The sequence below is a fragment of the Thunnus thynnus genome, chromosome 23, assembly GCF_963924715.1.
Source record: "Thunnus thynnus chromosome 23, fThuThy2.1, whole genome shotgun sequence".
Lineage (NCBI taxonomy): Eukaryota > Metazoa > Chordata > Actinopteri > Scombriformes > Scombridae > Thunnus > Thunnus thynnus.
In genome coordinates, this window is record NC_089539.1 from 20773709 (window position 1) to 20792061 (window position 18353).

At 37.4% G+C, this 18353-nt stretch overlaps 1 protein-coding gene across 4 annotated transcripts in view; it reads left to right on the forward strand.

Annotated features, from left to right (window-relative positions):
- The first annotated feature begins 1454 nt into the window (after positions 1 to 1454).
- The window catches only part of tbc1d30 (TBC1 domain family, member 30), a 28368-nt gene continuing 11469 nt past the window's right edge, over positions 1455 to 18353 (forward strand). For 2 of the 4 annotated variants that reach the window (XM_067581342.1, XM_067581343.1), the window contains exons 1-5: positions 1455 to 2168; positions 6445 to 6609; positions 16465 to 16526; positions 16803 to 16868; positions 17652 to 17777. In XM_067581342.1, coding sequence (XP_067437443.1) covers positions 1646 to 2168; positions 6445 to 6609; positions 16465 to 16526; positions 16803 to 16868; positions 17652 to 17777 — 942 coding nt within the window. In that variant the 5' untranslated portion in view covers positions 1455 to 1645. Of the gene's footprint in view, positions 2169 to 6444; positions 6610 to 12159; positions 12702 to 16464; positions 16527 to 16802; positions 16869 to 17651; positions 17778 to 18353 lie in introns of those variants that run through there. The other 2 variants (XM_067581345.1, XM_067581346.1) reach the window with 2 other exon arrangements.

An 18353-nucleotide genomic window follows, 5' to 3' on the forward strand; every position in this document is an offset into this window, starting at 1 on the left:
CCCTCTATGAGTCTTAGAAGTGATCACTCAAATTTTAAACTCCACTCTGAGATGGACTGGGAGCCAGTGAAGTGATTTGAAAACCAGTGTGATGTGTCCGCTCCTGTTGGACCTGGTTATGAGTCTGGCTGTGGCAACTTTTTAATATGAGATGCCCGTACAACAAAAGACAATCTGTGTCATGACAATATTTGGTTGGTTGTTGGTTTAAAACACTAAGGGAAGCCATGTGTTTATTTTGTTTTAGTATTTGTATCTGTTGAATATTTAGTGTACTTTGACATACCAAAATGAAATAGCTCCTAAACCACACAGACTGCTTATAAGGTCTGACCAGAAAAACAACATTTCAAGACACTTTACAATAATGAGGTAAGTCATTAGAAGTCTATTGTGCTTTTATTTTTCGGTGTCTTATGAACTAGCATTTTCTGCTTCTCGTTCTTGTGTTTGGGCTCCCATCTCTATACATTTACAAATGTGTGTTAAATAGTGTGTGTCAACAAATCTTGATACTAAAAAACAGACTTTATAGATTTATTAGACTAACCTGCTGCAGAAATACATCACATGAACAAGAAAAATGTATAAAATCTAAAAACAATATAAAGTATTAAGCTACTTTATTGAAAATTGTACTGTGTGTGGATAGCAATGTGATTAGTTGTCATGTTTATGTTATATTCTGTTGTTTTCTACACTAAATTGTAATCTAATTTTGCAGACTTTATTTATTTAAACAAGTCATTAACAATAACAAAGACCAGTGGAATGTGGAGAATGTAAAAATAGCATATATCAATCTTTTAAACAGCCCTCTTATTATTTGAAGAGCAGATTGTGCTGATGTAATTGTTTTATTTTATTAATGTGCAATAAAAATAATGCTTTTTGGTTTGCATTTTTATTGCATTTTTCTTCTTTCCTCTCCCATTAATCATCTCATGACCCCTCAGATTTATCTGATGACCCTTAAAAGGGCCCCGACCCCTAGATTGGGAACCACTGGACTAAACTATCTAACTGAATATATAGTAGTTGAAACTAGCTCCACCTCCAACAGCTACAACAGTAACATGCTGCTTACACACTAATGCTTCGGTATTAATAATCTAATAATAATATCATATATAATAATATATCAGTCAGAGGGACCAAACCACTACTTTTACTACAATACTTTAACTACAAGAGTACCTTTACATTGCTGTATTGGTACTTTTACTTAAAAGATCTGAGTACTTCTTCCACCTGTGAATAGCTGTAGCCTCCAGAACGATGTGGTGTATAGTAGCAAAAGAAGGAAGCTGATTGGTCGCTGTAGTTTTTAGCTCCTGTCTGTGATTGGTCAATCCGCCGCACCTGTCGCGCGACAGACCTGAGTAAAGTTTGAGCAGCCGTTGAGAAGTTTAAGAGAGTGGGCTGGACCATTGTTCAATCCTGGAGAGGGGGGGTGGGGGGAGTATTCAGGAAGGAAAATAAAGGCTGTCAGACGGGTCCCCACCTGTTTTTTGAGGAGAGGAATGGAGTGCTCCAGGAACTCTATCCTCCTCGAGACGCTCAAAGAAAACTTTCGTTGTGCAGAAAAAATGACAACTCACCCGTAGGAAAAAAACTATTGTGATTAACCGCCAGTGCACAAAAAATGGCGTCGGAAATTAAAATAAACGGGAGTGAACTTTTGGAAGTTGACATATGCGGCGGCGGTGGCGGCGGCGTGTGCTCCGAGGACGAGAGCGGTTGTTTTGTCACCTCCCCCGCCTCCCTCCTGGATGATTTCTCCGGCTTTCAGCAGTGGACGAGCCCCGCCGAGTCACCTACTGACACATCATCACCTCCGGGACAGCAGGAGCACGGAGCCGCCCCGCCTGGCATCGCTGCTGCTGCTGCTGCCGCCCTAAGGACCAACACGGCCGGCGACAGTGACTCTGAGCCCCAGGGAGATGGACTCAGAGCTCAGAGGAGCTCCATAGTTGACTGTCTTTTGGTGGAGCTGTATGAGACGTACAGCGGAGGCAGCAGGAGGAATGTGGACAGCTGGGACAGCTCCACCGAAGCCTCCGGTTCTGATGCCTTCCTGGGCCGCAGTAACTCCGGCTCCAGCTTTCTCCTGGAGCTCCAGGAGAAGCACACCAGGAGGCATCAGATGAACTACCTGGCCCAGAAAGGTGAGGGGTCTGTGGGTGGTTTTTTGTATGTGTTAGAGGGCGTTTATAAGTCCTGTTTTTCCTGTGACACAGACAATGCATCTGGTCAACATAAGACAAGTTATTATTGTTAATATTCAATCATAAGTTTGCCTCAAAGGGCTTCACAGTCATTACAATCAACATTAAACACCCTCTATTTTGATAAGATTAGGAAAAACTCCACAAAAAACTCTCAAACTTTGTCATCTGATCAAATTTGATTTAGTAGGCTATTTGTAAGGATGGGTACATGCCAGGTTGCTGTTGTTCAAGCGCAGCTCTTCCTAATGCATAAATTAAGTAAACACATCTTTTTTTACCCTATAATAGTCTAAGTACAACAGAAAACACCATCTATTTGGATAAGATAAGGAAAAACTTCACAAAAGACCCTCAGTCTTTGTCAACAAACCTGCCAAGTTGATTTATTGTTGATTATTTGTGAAGATTACAAGTTCAGCCCTTCATTACATTATTTTACTTATCTTTTTAGTCTATCATAGCCAAATCATACATTTTCCTCAAAGGGCTTTACAATCATTATAATCAACATAAACACCTAATATTTGGATAAGATAAGGAAAAACTCCACAAAAAACTTTGTCAACAAACCTGCCATGTTTATTTAGTATTTATTATTTGTAAGGATGGGTACAGGCCAGATTGCTTCTTCAATGCAACTCTTCATTTCTTAATGCATAAATTAAGTGAATGCATTTTTTTGCCCATCTTTTTATATCATATCGGGGTACAAGATTATTGGCAACTTATCTACATTTGACAATAATTGTATGTTATTGTACATTTTTAACTTTGCTCAATAGCTCTATATTGGTCTAATTCGTGTAGGGTTAATCGATTAATCTGTTGATTCTTTTCTCGATTAGTTGTTTGGTCCATAAAATATCAGAAAATGGTGAAAAATGTTGATTGATTCTTTCAATGAGGGATAGAGAGTAGAAGTCATTATAAAGGTTTCCATTGATCCTTTTTTTAAACTATATAAGACAAAAATCTTTTTCAAAGCAGAGTACTTTCATATATCTTAAAACATGTCTGGAGGGGATTTTTAATAACAAACAGTTGCCAGTTTATTAGCTAAAATGAATGCAGTGTAATACATCAGCCCTGCAATAAGCAAAGGCTGCAGCTGACATGAATTATGTTCATAATTGATTTATCTGTCATGTTAATTTCTTCAAAGTTTCTGTTTTTTCCTGAACAACAGTCCACAACACAAAGATACTTATTGCCATAGAGCACCAAAGAAACCAGAAAATATTCACATTTGAGAAGCTGGAAGCAGAGAATTGACAGTTTAACAGTTTAACTTAATGCTTTGCTACTAATCGATTAGTCATTGCAGCTCTAAATACATGAGATCTAATAATTGAATACTTTCTAGTAATCTAATTCGTTTAAAAATAACAATTGAATCTATACATTTATTGTGAATATCTATAGACGATTATAGAATAGTATAGATTAAACTTTATAGTCACACAAAGACAGAAAAAATAATCACTCAAAGTTTATGCATCATAAAATTATCAACATCACAGCAGTATTTGATACAACTTATGTATTAAACCTCCCAGTTTACAGGTAGTTAGGTGCTATTTGTTGATTATATTGACAGCACTCTGTACAAAGGATCCTTCAGATCTCATTGTTCTGTAGCATTGATTATATTGATTGAAGGGAGTTCACATCTTAGCTTTCAGGAATCCACCTGCTGTAGAAAACATTAACCACAATATTTGATATTATGCCAAAATAAATGTTACAGCACACATGTTGTAAGTTATTTCTGCTCGTCTCCATCTATGATTTGTAAACACTTTGAAACTAGCATGACACTGCTGTTCTGGCATATGCCACTTTATAAATGGCATGTCATTAGTCTCCTACAGGTGGCACATCTGCTGCTTTACTGACACTCACTGTCAAAGCTTAGAGATTATAACTGAAAACAGATCAAAGTTTTGGTTTTAACGCATACAGTAAAGCTTCAAAAATAACACAATAGATCTTCCTGACTGTGATCACCATGCCAGAGAGATGCATCCTGGGTAAACAGGGCCATCCGGTGGTCAGAGGAGTCATATTGTCGGTATTAAAGAGGCAGTTTTTTTCCTGCACTAAACATCACTGTACATTACAATATAACAGGTAAACTGTCAATAAGTAAGGAAGGAATCATCACTGGAAGTTATAAATGATCCATTAATTTCATTTACCACTATATATGAGCCAGATGAACAGTTAGTATTTTTGTTTATTTGGCCTTAAAGTCAGGTTTTGGACTGCAAAACCTCACGCAGTTCATTCGATGAGTTCAAGAAGATGAGTCTGTAATGAAAGGAATGTGCCTTTTTAAGTCAGGAGTTTATAAAGATATGTAGTGCAGCATTTCTGCAAGGGTTCACTGTAATCATACATCAGAAGAAGCTAAACCGGCTGGAGATTAGACATGGCGGTTAGCTTCACGTCACTCACAACAAGCCGCATAATTCAAACCCTCACGCAACACAAACACACTCCGACGCAGAGCTGATAAGAGTGTTGACAGCTGGTTTACCGCTCCTCCCGGTGTGTGTTGCCTCAGAGTCTTGAATGGCATGTCACTGCGAGCGACGCGCTGCGATTGTTTCCTCTGTTCAAGTGGAATCCTACAGTAAACACAGCTCAAGGCCTCTGTGTCCACACATGTGAGGCTCGGTCAAGTTAAACAATGTGGAGAGTTGACACTCAGGAAGAGAGCTCCTGAGCCGGTGGGGCTGGAAACACTGTGATAAAGCCTCAAAGAACAACTTAATGATACTGGCTGGCTTTTCTGAAGCTTTAGGGCAGGACTTAACTGGCAAGTGGGGAAGTTAAGGTTTCTTTTGGGCGAAATATAAGGTGACCTTTGACCTTCCTGTGAATGAAGTGTAAAATAAATAGTCATCTTCATTACTCATATTGTCTAGAGCTGCAACTTCTTATTGTAATTACTGATTAATATGCCATATGTATTGTATGCATTGTTTTCGTACTGATTATTTGATCTATATCTATTTCTCTTCATTCATTCAAACAATATGAATGGAGAAAATCAGGAAATCATTGCTTTTTCCAAAGTGTAAAGAGCAAATATTTGTTAGTTTTACTTGATGTAAGAACATAAGGATGAACTAATTATAAAAAAATATATAATTTAATACATTTTTGTCCATTTTATTTCTGTGAGATGCAACAATAATGGAATCAAAACGGAGTTGTTTCTGATTAGCCAAGAACACGACCACTGTCTCATTTATGGCAGATGAAAGGGTCACTATGAAGGTTTTTTCCTCTTCGGTTTTAAAGTTTGAATCATTGGTTCATTAGTTAAGTTGGTACCAGGAAATTCAGAGCTCACAACATCATCATACTTTGAATGTAATTCACAACATCAAGCCTTTGATTTTATACACAATAAAAAGGAGAACAAAAACTATGATGTGTGTGTTTATATCTCAGATCACCTTCAGTTAAAAATCAGATTATTTTTTTGCCTGAATAGTGTTTTCTTAATGTGAGGAGGGTGTGTGTTCATGTGGGGCGGCGTTCTGGTTTTCATTTCCTTTTTTGCCTGCAGCTTGGAAACAGACTAATGACTGTGATATTCTTATCTAATAGAGGAATACAGACATCACAAGTTAATCCAAATTATACGTTGTGTGTGTGATGATCAACTTTGTTTTGCTTAAAATAGAAAATATATTAGACAGACACGAATATGTACTGAATCTGAAACGACATGTGAGGAAGAAATAAGTTGAAATATGAGTTGTTTCTTGTAATAAATGATGCACACATGAATACACAAGTGAAATTTACAACGTGTCCATCTTTTATCCTTTTTTTTCTTTCAAAAAATGATTCTGCACTAAGAAAGTTAATAAAGTTGTTGGTTCATAAATGTTTTTATGTTCATTTATCACCTGGTATGTGTATAATCGGCTGCATTTATTTGTAGAATCTTTTAGACATTAAGGAAAAGAGGAATTGGGATGCGTTCAGGTGCTGGTGAAAAGGTTGGATATCTGGCTTGTTTCAGATATTCTTTACATTAGATTGTAAGTTTCCTCCCAGCTGGAGAGAAAACCAGATTGTTTGATCCTTTAATAAACAGCTGGGATAAAATATTGTCAGAGAAATATCTTAAATGTACATCATTGCCATGGGAACCCTGATTAAACTCTGGCATTTCTATGTATTTGCTTTTTAGCCCCTGCAGAGCTGCATTCAATCATCCAGGAGGTCAAATACCGTACAGGCCTGCAGTCGGCTAAGCTGATTCGCCAACTGAGGAGACGAGACCGACTTTGCCACAAACTGCAAAAGAACTACGACATTATCACAGCGTGCCTTCAGGCTGTCTCCCAAAAACGACGTAAGAATATCTTGGGTGTTTTTTGCTTTGATATTGAACAGGTCTTACAGCGTGTGTGTGTTCTCACACTGTAAGGTCAGGCACTGCAGGGCCTATAATTGCCTATTGACTCATTCATTCATCAAGTAATTCACAACCAAAAGCGCACTAGAAATAATATAAAACAAAGATATACTTGTTGTCATATGTGTTCTCACTTTTTTAACAAGTGGTTTTTAGAGCTGCAACAGTTAGTCGATTAGTTGATGGACAGAAGATAAACCATTAACTATTTTTTAGTTATTTTTTTAAGCATTAATGCCAAATTTTTGTTGGTTGCAGCTTCTCAAATATGAAGATTTGATAGTTTTCTGTGTCATACATGATAATAAACTGAATATCTTTGCACTGTTGATCTGACAAAACAGGAAATTTGAAGACGTCTCCATGAGCTCTAAGAAATTATATAAAGCATTTTTGACTATTTTCTGACACTTTATAGATGAAACAATTGATTGATTAATAGAGAAAATAATCGTTATCTGCAAGAGATCTTAGCAAGACCTTCTCATATTGTTTATTAAAGCAAAACTGGCTCTTAAACGAAACAAATATTTCCTCCAAGTAAATTTTGTTCTCCCTGAAATCCAATATAGGAATTCTGTGATGTTCTTTAATTACTAATGTCTCATTTTAGCCCCAAAAAAGCGAAGGAGGTGAATACTGGTGCAGTATAGATGTCTCATTTATTTTAGGTTTGTGCTTTCATGTGATTTATCTACAGATATAAGGCAGGATTCAGCGCTCTGTAAAACACTAGCAGGCAAATAATGTCGTGTAATGCATTTTTAAATAATGTCAGGACAAAAAGTACAGTATGCCAATACTTTTGCATAGGCGCAGTCAGTTTGTATGGTTGTACACTAGTAGAACTTGTTGTAGTTATCACATGTTGTATGAAAATAACTCTCAAATTTACATAATAGAGTATCAACGAGGCCCAACGCTCAACCCAATCACCCTGCACTTCTCTCCTAAACTGCCTGTAAAATAATTTGTTTTGTTGACTGTATCTTTTGGGCTACAACGGTCATTTCTTCAGGGAAAAGATTAAGCTTCATCCTAGAATAATAAATACATAAAATTCACTGTCCTGACTAACTATATGAACCAGGAACTTAGTCCTGTTTTAATTCTTATAGATTCCAACATTCATATATTTGGACAGTGTTTTATTTTTCTAACATTTTCACTCGTCAGCAGACACAGACTTTGTAGAATGAGGTCTGTAATGAGCTTCTCCTCACAATCACCCTTTTATTCAGGCTTTAATTCTCATAACAACAGTACAGAAAGGATTCTCACTCCAGTCATTAAGTAGTTCAGTTTCTGTCATGGTTGTTCTAGTCTCGCGATACCGGACAAAGTCTGGGGATTTCTAAATGCTCAGTAGTTGCTTGAACAGCCGCTAACAAACCTACAAACCTCACATTTTGTCAAGGACATGCCTTACTGGAAATGATGCTCTCCCTCCATTCTCCTCCGAGGTCAACGTGCACGTCACCGGCCCAATATGAAGGGCCGCCCTAAATGCTTTGGATTGGTTCTGCAATGCAGGTTTTTTCCACTCAGTTTTAACAAGAGCTGGGAGATCGTCCTCAGTCTCTATGAGCCAAGTGTTTACAGACTGATCTGAGTCTGTGGTTGTTCTTTCCAGATGTGAGAAAAAAGCAGAAATGATCCAACAAAGTTAAACATAACTGAATAAATTTAGGTTTGTACTATTATTTTGCTTTTATTTTTAACTTTGATACGATTCTTTTCTGTTAACATGCAGCATGATGAGTCTGAAGGAGGTAGGGTGTAATATAATAAACATGTGTGTCAGTGCTGTTGCATCGTTATCAGGCACACTGGTTTATGGCCAGGTTGTGCCATTATTCCCAGTATAGCCAGTATCTTATACTGTAACTGATACTGGATTATCAGTTAGTCAGCAGTGAACATGAGTACAGTCCTGCAGAACCAACACGACCACTAAGACCAAACTTTCTGTCACTGTAATTTAGTATTACAACAATCTCCACCTGGCTACTGATATTGATCAATAATTCTGATTAGCTAAGCTGCTGCCATTATAAACACAATGTTACTGTAGAGTTGAGTGATGTCAACAATTTCACATCATGATTTTGACTTTACAAAAAGACCACAATGCATGAATGATGTCTTTATTTAGCCAAAAGAAATGAATCATTTTGGGAGAATTACTCAATATTTAATGTTACAATTACATTTAAACTCCTGAGGGTAGAATTTCTCAGAAAAAGGACTCTCTCTGGACAAAGTGTTAGCCAAATTAGATGGAAAATATCACTTAAAGGATGTTTACATATCTTAAAACAATACGAACTTGCCCAGATGTACATTGAAAGAGATGGAGGACAAAATCTACAGTCCTCATTCTGTGTAAAAATACTTCTTAAGGTGAGCTGAAGATAATACGAAGCTTCAGAAAGTTAAACAAATTCAATAAGTATCTGCCAAAGTTACAATCTTTTTAGTATGAAATTCTTTCTTTATGTTTCCCTGGACGATTTGTACTAAAACAAATGTAAATTTTGAAGGATATTTTGTTAATTTAATTTAACTCAGACTTCTTGAGACTCATATTATCTTCAGCTGAGCGTAAGAAGCCATTTTTACACCGAATGAGGATTGTTGATTACAGTTAGCAAAATCTGTTCCAATCTACACGAGAGTATTGTGTTAAGACTGACTTGGAGCTATTTCTTTAAGGTTTCATTCAGTATCTTGATCTTTTATTGACCTCTTTGTCTATTAAAGGTGTTGCAGCTACAACAACAGATCTCTGTAGCCCAAAGTGAAAGAAACAAGCTCAAACATCTAGTGTCAAATAATTTTATCGTGATGTTTTACTGGTTGAGGAACACGATCATCAAAACCTTTTTTTTTTATTTTATTGTTATCATCGAGGCTGTTTGCTGATATCGATTCAAAACGTCATTAAGACTGGATGTGTTTTCCATTCAGGAAGCACTTACTGTACCTGTAAGACTGAATCATAATGTCATGCATCATTGATTTAGATTTCGCAAACGTCATTTCCTTGATTATTGTGTGTTCCTCTGCAGCCGGTTTGAGCAGGTGATCCTACAAAATCAGTGTTTCCTTTTTCATTTACACTGCATTTTACATCCTCATCATCATTTATCATCATCATCTTACAGGCTTAGTAGTAGTTAGTAGTTTGCAGGCTTGTATGTAATGAATAACTCACAGGTTTGAGGAAGTGTGTACTCTGTTCTCAAGGTAAGAGTATTAGTTTGAATCCCAGGATGAGTTATTGAAACTAAATAAAGAGTTGTTTGCATTTAACACTGTTAAAGATGCGTCACCCTGTTTATGCCCTGAAGAGAGTGTGACTCATGGCAGTGAGGTGAAGATTTCAGTTATTCAATTTCTAACATTAAAATATGCAAAACGGTTATTTAGTGCAAAATCTTAGTTCGTATGATTTTGAGATGATGGGTTTAATTTGAGTTCTTTTCTTTTTTCTTCTTCCTAATATAAGTTGTGCTGCTTTTCCACCTCAATCTGCTGGGTATTGTTTAACAAATTACAATACCAGTACCCTTAAAGTGATACGAGTACCAGTACGTCATTCGATACCATCATGTGATTGGAAGCATTCAGTTGTGTAAAATGCCGCCACTCCTCCCCATCCAAATGATTTTTATACAAATACATTTTGAAAGGGTTCAAATTATTGAAATATTTGTTAAATAACTGTATGAAACTGTACAATGAAGTATTATCACCACAGTCTGTGTGGGTTGTAGCTGCTGCAGTAGTGGGCCAATCACACGTCACATTAAATTGAAGAACGCTTGCAGCGATTGGCTGCAAGCAAAAAATCACACAGTCTTTTTTTTTTCTAGATCTGGGTGCAAAAATGATCAAATGCAGGTAATGTTTGACTGGACAAGTTTCGATTCTGCTTGATACTGGCTTATTTCAGTTGATACCTTAAAGGTATCAAGTACTAATACCTCAGTAATGTCAAAGTTTATAATCGTTACTTCTGCTCCTTTTATGATTGATAATTGATTTTACCTGAATGCACTTCATCATAAGTTAAATAAGGTTTAACTTCCCCTAAAATTCAATAATTCAGTGTGTAAAACTCACACCTAGCCAGTCATTTGCAGCTCTGTATTTACTTACTATACACACCAAATATGAACATTTTGATTCATATTTTTTTCGCCACATTATGATTTGTCACGCTGTTCTGTTTTAGCCGTGCTGGTTTCACGGCTCTAAGGATCAGTCCTCGACTTTGGTCTGGACTGAAACGTTTTGATGAATGATGGATGGATTTCTGTCAAGTTTTGTACAAATGTTCATGGTCCCTGTAGGATAAATTGTAATGACTTTGGTAATTCTCTGACTTTCCTTCTGGCAACCATCAGATCAAAGTTTTCATTCATTCAGTGAAATATCTCGACATCTCATTGTTCCCTTACTTTGGTAATCCACCAACTTTTCCTTTCATGCCATTTTTAAAAAAAAATTTAAATATGTTTACTTCTAACTTTTTGGATAGATACAGATATTTATGGATGAATTGTAAAAGCATTTACTGTCTGAGAGCTGCAAGGATTAGTCGATCAAGAATTTTTTAAGCTAAAATGCCAAACATTTGCTAGTTCCAGCTTCTCAAATGTGATGATTTTATGGTTTTTGTTGTCTTCTGTGACAATAAACTGATTATCTTTGGGTTTTGGGACTTTTGGTCGTACAAATAAGACATTTAAAGACATCACCCTGGGATGTGGGAGATCATGATGGGGATTTTTCAGTATTTTTGGACATTTAATTGTCAAAACAAACAATCAATTAATTAAGAAATTATTTAGAAGGTGAATCGATAATGAAAATAATTGTTAGTTGCAGCCCTAACCTTTCATCTAAAACTTGCTTTGGTTTATAACCAAATACCTGCAAACTGATGACTTCCTGTCAGCCTCAGCTGTACTTTATGATTAGAGCTAATTAGGAAATGTTAGGACACTCTGCTGTACAGAACAACCTCACAGAGCTCGCCTGGATGTAGAATCCTGTTTAGGTCGTTACAAGCTGTTTTTGAAATAAAACATTTTCCCTGCAGTGATTTGCTGCAGTATTTGCATCATTTCCACTCGTCTACACCTCTGCTGTCAACAGTCAGCACACCTTTAAACAGAGAGGAAGACTATGATGCAGAACTTGAATGTATTCTGAGCAGATTATAGTCAGTAACTTGTTTGAAAATGTGTGGATCTGTTAAGTCCATTCAGTCAGTGTGATTTTCATAAAGCACATATACAGCAGCCTATTTACGCACTAATTGTTTTATTAGCCGCTCGGTAGGTTAAGGGAACAAAAAAAATCCACCCCTGCTCCCTCTCATGTCATCTCCACCACCATTACCTCATCCATCTCTATCTCCTCCCCACGTGCCTCTCCATCCTACCGCATCCCTCCATCCTTGCACCTCCTCCTGCTGACGCCAAACCGGAGGAGGATGAGGAGGTGTTCAGCATCAGCTGCACAACCGGCCACAAGCAGCAGAGAAACGTTATTTCCACTTCAATTAATCAGCTTATTTTGGGACGTTTTCTACATCATAATTAGTGCAGATATTTGAATCGCTTTGAATGATGGATGCCGTTTCTTGAGATAAATCGGACAACACAAGCCTCCACCGGAAGATTTGAAACACATAAATCAGTTTAATCGATTAATTTTTTAACATATCGGAGAAGAGACGAGCAGCTGCGTCTCTGGTCGTCGGGATGCATTCGCTGTTTCCAAAGGAGACGTAAAGGAAGACAACGGGACCAAACGATGAGGTGATTGATCGGGTTGAACGGTTTGATTCTCCATGAGGCAGGAGCGGCTCCCCGCCGCCGGCAGGAGGCCGAGGGCGGGCTTGAAGCAGCGGCAGCAGGCATCGGGAGGGGTCGGTAACATCATCAGCAACGTCCTGAAGAAACGGAACGGGATATCCAGGAGCGCACCCCGGCTGCTCTGCACCTTAGAGCCAGGTGACCCGATGAGATATTTTTAAATAGATCTGCAGGGAAAAGGCGCCGCATCATAGAGGCTGAGATATATGCAAACAAAGTGCTAGCCTGACATTAGGAGAGCTAATAGGTTATTTGGGCTATATGTAAGTCTGTGGCTTTATAGGAGGCACATATACTGTTCTTTATACTTTCTAGAGTTGCAAAGATTAGTTGATTAGTCAATTGATAGAAAATTAAACAGCAGCTATTTTAATAATCAATTGTTTCTGTTATTTTTCAAGCAAAAAATGCCAAATATTTGAGGTTCCACCTTCTCAAATGTGACAATTTACTGTTTTCCTTTGTCATATATGACAGTTAATTGAATACTTTAACATTTAAGACTCTTAGTCAGACAAAACAATTAAAATAAAGACATTACCAAGTATTTATTACATACACTAATCGATTTACCAACAAAATAATTGGCAGATTAATCGATAATGCTTTAATTTTCCTTCTGCTTAAGCCAGCCTGCTTGTTGTACATTTTTTTCATCTTCCAATTTAAATTGGCCTGTAATGATCACATTTAAACTGATTAGATCATTACAATATTTATATTGTATTATCCAAATGATGGATCATATATCAACTCATACTTTGGATATCAGCACACACACCAAGAGTATTTTTATGTAATTTTGGCCTAATATAAGCTGAGAGATGAGTATATTATGGTGAAATAATAACATAAGCATATAAGCAATTGAAAAATGACTTTCTTGTGCTGTGCGTCTCATTATTATTGGCTGTTGCTAAGCAGGGATCCAGTTTCCCCCACAAGGATCCTCAAGGTTTCATCTGAACTGAACTGTACATAAGTCACCAGCGGGAATACTGGCCCTAAAATAACCAACCTGACCTTCACATACAGTCCAGAATCAAACCATGGGGGCGTGTAGGGCTCTAAAATTGTATCATACTTGCCATATAACATCTTGTCAGTCATCATTCATTACTTCACTTCTTCCGCAGACATTTTTAGGACACCCTGTTGCACTTAATATGTAGGCTGGATGTCGGTTGGAGGTTTTTATGTGTGCTGCTGTTGTAGTAGAAGTCTCATATGGTAATTATGGTTTTTACAGACCAATCAGTGCTGTTTGTTGGCCTCTGTGCTGATGTTTTCACCTGTCCTTGCTTTGCTTCCATATTTGATCAGCTTCCAGGTTAAATGGCTGAACTGTACATACACTTGAACAGTCATAGCTTTAGATTACCAAACAACAAAGCTGCAAATAAAGAGTTTATGAGTAAATAGATGAAAACTCCAGACAGAGGATAAAGCACAGAAAGCTTGGTTCATATTTACTGATGTTTAACTGTTTAAGTGTGTTATTATGGTGTTCCTCTGCTGCTGAATGCTGCTTAAACTACTCCATGAACATCCAGCTAAGCTATAATCTTGTTTATATGTGGTGGAGAGAACAAGTTAATTGCCCTGCTTTTAAAACTGAAGGATTTCATGATATTTGACCTACAGCCTCTGGAAGAGAAAAAGCACTATTGGGTTTATTGCCTCTCCAAACTCTCCCATTTCTAATTTAACACGTAGACTCCCTTCTTTCCTTCCTCTAGCTTCCTTCTTCCTTGTCTTTCTTTCTTTCTTTCCTCTCTCCTCCCTCTCTCCCCCAGCATTTTCTCTCTGGAGAAATAATGTATCTTATTATGAGTAGCCTCCGGACTCCAGGGGTGTTGCCGACACACATTTCATGTCACCCGTGTTGCAGTAATCTGTGACAGGGAAGTAGGAGGGTTTTTCCGTGTTAATCCTCTTCTCAAAGCTCTGGGAGGAAAAGCAGCGCTCATCCACGATGGCGCAGGACAAAACAACAGAGGCGGACCAGTCAGGTTAAACATCTATTTTGTCTGTAATTACTTTTATTTCAGAGAGAAAATTACTTTTTTTATCTTGATCCCCCCTGCCGTTTAAGAGACCGACAAATCCTCCAGAGACGCCGCTGGATAGAGAGAGAAGCGGTCGGGTCTGTTTGGCTCTGAGCCGAAACATGTCAGGACCTTCCCTCTTAACTTCAGATCAGAATTTCATTTCCGTTTGGTCTTCGGGGGAGGCTAAAGCTACTGTGCTAAATATTCTCCGAAGACGTTTGTGTGTGTGTGTATATATATATAGATGTGTGTGTGTTTCAGAGAGATTTTACCGAGAGATTTTCAGCGAAACGCGGTTTCAGCACCACAAGGATGGACAGCGACTCTTCCGTGAAGCTCCGACTTCCTGTTTATGTCCAAATATTAAAACAATAGTCTTAAATCATGTGTTTTTTAAATATTTCTCCTGGAAATAAATTGTATAAGAAGCTCTGTAAAGGTTTTTTATTGTGGTGGATGTAAACTGGATTTTTAAATGTCGGATTTTGAGTATGTGAAGCCAGTTTACTGATCTTTTCATTTATAGAAAAGTTTAGTCTCCATATTTATCGTTTTGAGAAGCATCTAGTTATTACAGTAGTTATGGGGTTACGTAATAAGGTGCCCATATGAACAGTGACACCGTTTTTTTGATTGTTCTTCCTGTTCATACGGACCATTTAGTGATGCTTGGTGTATTTTACATGTACAGTAAGAGATCTGGGTCAAAATCCACTGTCCTCATTTTTTGTAAATATAATCCAAAATTAATCTTAAGCTAAACCAAAGCCAAATCAAGTGAGTATCTACCAAAGTTACCGTATTTTAGTATGAAATTCACATTTTGTGTTACTATTCCTCAACCACAGTTCAATCAGGAAACACAAAGATGTAATTTTATACTAAAAAGACTTGATTTAACTAAGTTTGCTGAAACCTGATATTAGCCACAGATTAACTTGTTTGTGTTAAACGAGGACTGTGGAATTCATTCCCCATCTCTTCCATTAGAAGCATGTTGGGAAGGGATCTCTTACTGGGATGGACGTTGTTCCTGATGTTTTATAAACCAAACTATTATTCAATTAATTGAGAAAATTAAATTAGCTTAGTTGCAGCCCTGATTTCTTTCATAATATTTGGTTAGATAAAGTTGCTTGATGCCATTTTATATACAAATTAAGTCTTCTGGACTCTGGATGTGTCCTAAAATTTAAGAGTCTTTTGATTACTTTGTGGTTCTGTGGTTTTTGTTCACCTCATATAATTATCAATGGTAAATAATTAATTTGGGGTCATAGATTTCCTTCTGTTGCATTTAGTCTTTGATGGTTGCTACTTGAGTCAATCATAATATTTGATCAGCTAAAGCTTACTGATTCTGTTTTGAGAACGGACTGAACCTCCTGAAACCTGATTAACTCTTTCCAGCTTTTTTATGTTAACAGTTATGACAATATCACAATATATTCTGCATATATTCCAACGTTAAGATGCCTTGTTGTTATTGCTTCACAGTTACGCCCAGTTGTGTAAAGAGAGAGAGAGATATATGATCCCATTTATATAATTCAACAGCACCACAAACCACTAATAACCCCAAATAATAGCCTCAAAAGTAAACATAAATTTGAACAAACAAAACAAAAAAAGTTCCTTAAAAATGTTTATTAAGGTAGGATTTATTGCTGTTGCATTAGTTTAAGCTAGGTTGACCTGTTGTACGTCAAAGAAAAATATGGTAAATGTCGTGTTAAATCATTTTATATATGACCTCAAACATCAGGATGACCAGTTCAGTAACTTTGGAAATCCAGGTCTGATTCGAGACTGACTGTATCGTCTAACCAAGAGTCTCTGTTGGTTTGCAGGCGTTGACACACGGCTGAAGTTTACCATCGAACCATCGCTGGGAAAGAATGGATTCCAACAGGTGAGCACTCTGAAAATATGCTGCAACCTATTGATTCAGGATAGGAATCATCACTGGTGGAGACCCAAATCGTAAGCTACTTTACACTGTAGTTTTACTGGTTTTAGCGGTTTCTAATGTTTAAGTGTGTGTGAGTGAATGTGGCAATACTGACTCTAGATTTATTAATGTTGTATTGCCAGGTCACTGTTTTACAAGACATCCACAGCCTCAGAAGATGTAATCTGGTTAATTAAAGGTGTAAATTAAACTGTGTGTGTGTTTTCTTTCATGCAGTGGTACGACGCCCTTAAAGCAGTGGCCAGGCTTCCTACTGGGATCCCAAAAGAATGGAGAAAGAGGGTATGTGACTTCAGCCAACCATAACATATATTGTGTTGGTGGGACAATAATGTCTTTTTCACAGTGCTGGTAATAAAGTGCTTTGCTGTACTGACTGAGATACACAGATTATTTTGAACCACTAGATTTAACTTCCCAATGCAGCCTTGTAATTGTTGCATTTGAACTTTTGTGAACTATGAGCCACAACCTTTGATTGTCCCTTTTGTTTGGGCCTTAAATATCTTCCATATAAAAAGATGCATTGACAACTAAGTGCTTTTGTATTTCTCTTCTCTATTTGTGTCTGTTATGAACCCACTTAGCATTTAGTGAAATCAACTGATGACCCAGTTGTTCTATTACAAGGAAAGCCTGTTTTCTTTGTTATTGTCAACCTGTAAGCATTGTTTTATAGTTTTACAGTCTTGAGAGAGACGGCGTAGTCTAAAAGAACAATATGCAGAGGCAGTTTGTCTACAACGCTCCATTCATCACACATCTTAACTCTATCTCTCGGGACAAAAGAGCGGGGGAAATGGAAGTGATTACATTCATCTTGTCAGAGGAGATGAACAATGAAATTTTGTCTCTTCTGTGAACTTGCAAAACAAAATGAATCACTCGGAACAAAGCGTCTCTTGTACAAGTGCTGCAGGAAAGAGAAACCTGAGAATATTCTCAACAGTAAAAGAGGAAAGTTTAAACATTGGCTTGTACAGCTCAGTTGGGACAGGTGTTGTAAACGTCTCTACAATTTAAGCATTAATGCAGTTCTTTGTGTATCTGTTACTGTTTCTGCAGGTATGGCTGACACTAGCAGACCAGTACCTCCACAGTATCTCTATCGACTGGGAGAAGACGCTTCGCTTTGCTTTTAACGAGCGGAGCAACCCAGACGATGACTCTCTTGGCATCCAAATCGTAAAGGTAAACAGATTGTATTTATATGTGGGGGGGGAGTTTGTGGGCATTGGTTTTGTTTTTTTCTTAAAGTGAGCATCCTGAGTCAGCGATATGCTGCCCAGTGCTGAAGCCTCAGCATTTTTACATAGCATGTAGATAAAAAACGCAGCTATAAGAGACAGAAACAGCATGATGGCCACTGAAGCAATATGCAGAGACTGTTCAGGGTCGCAAAAACACGCCATTACTCCAAACATGTAGGTTTCCATCAGAAATAATACTGCAGCCCATTTAGAAGGATATTGCTTACAATCATTAGTGTCATGCATAGTCCTTTTGAAAGCAGTGGATATCCAACATACAAGATTTTAACCACTTTCATACAAAATAAACACTGTATTCAGTGTTTTCAGACAGAATTGTGTTCAAGGTCTTTTAGGCCGTCAAGGGACACTAAATTTCTCCATTGAAACTGGTTAAATGATAAAATATTTACACACTTTTCTCAAAACTGATCAAAGTTTAGCAGTAGAACCACTTTACATATTCTTATAGACATAAATGCCATTTACAGTGTATAATACCTCCACTATGGCTGTG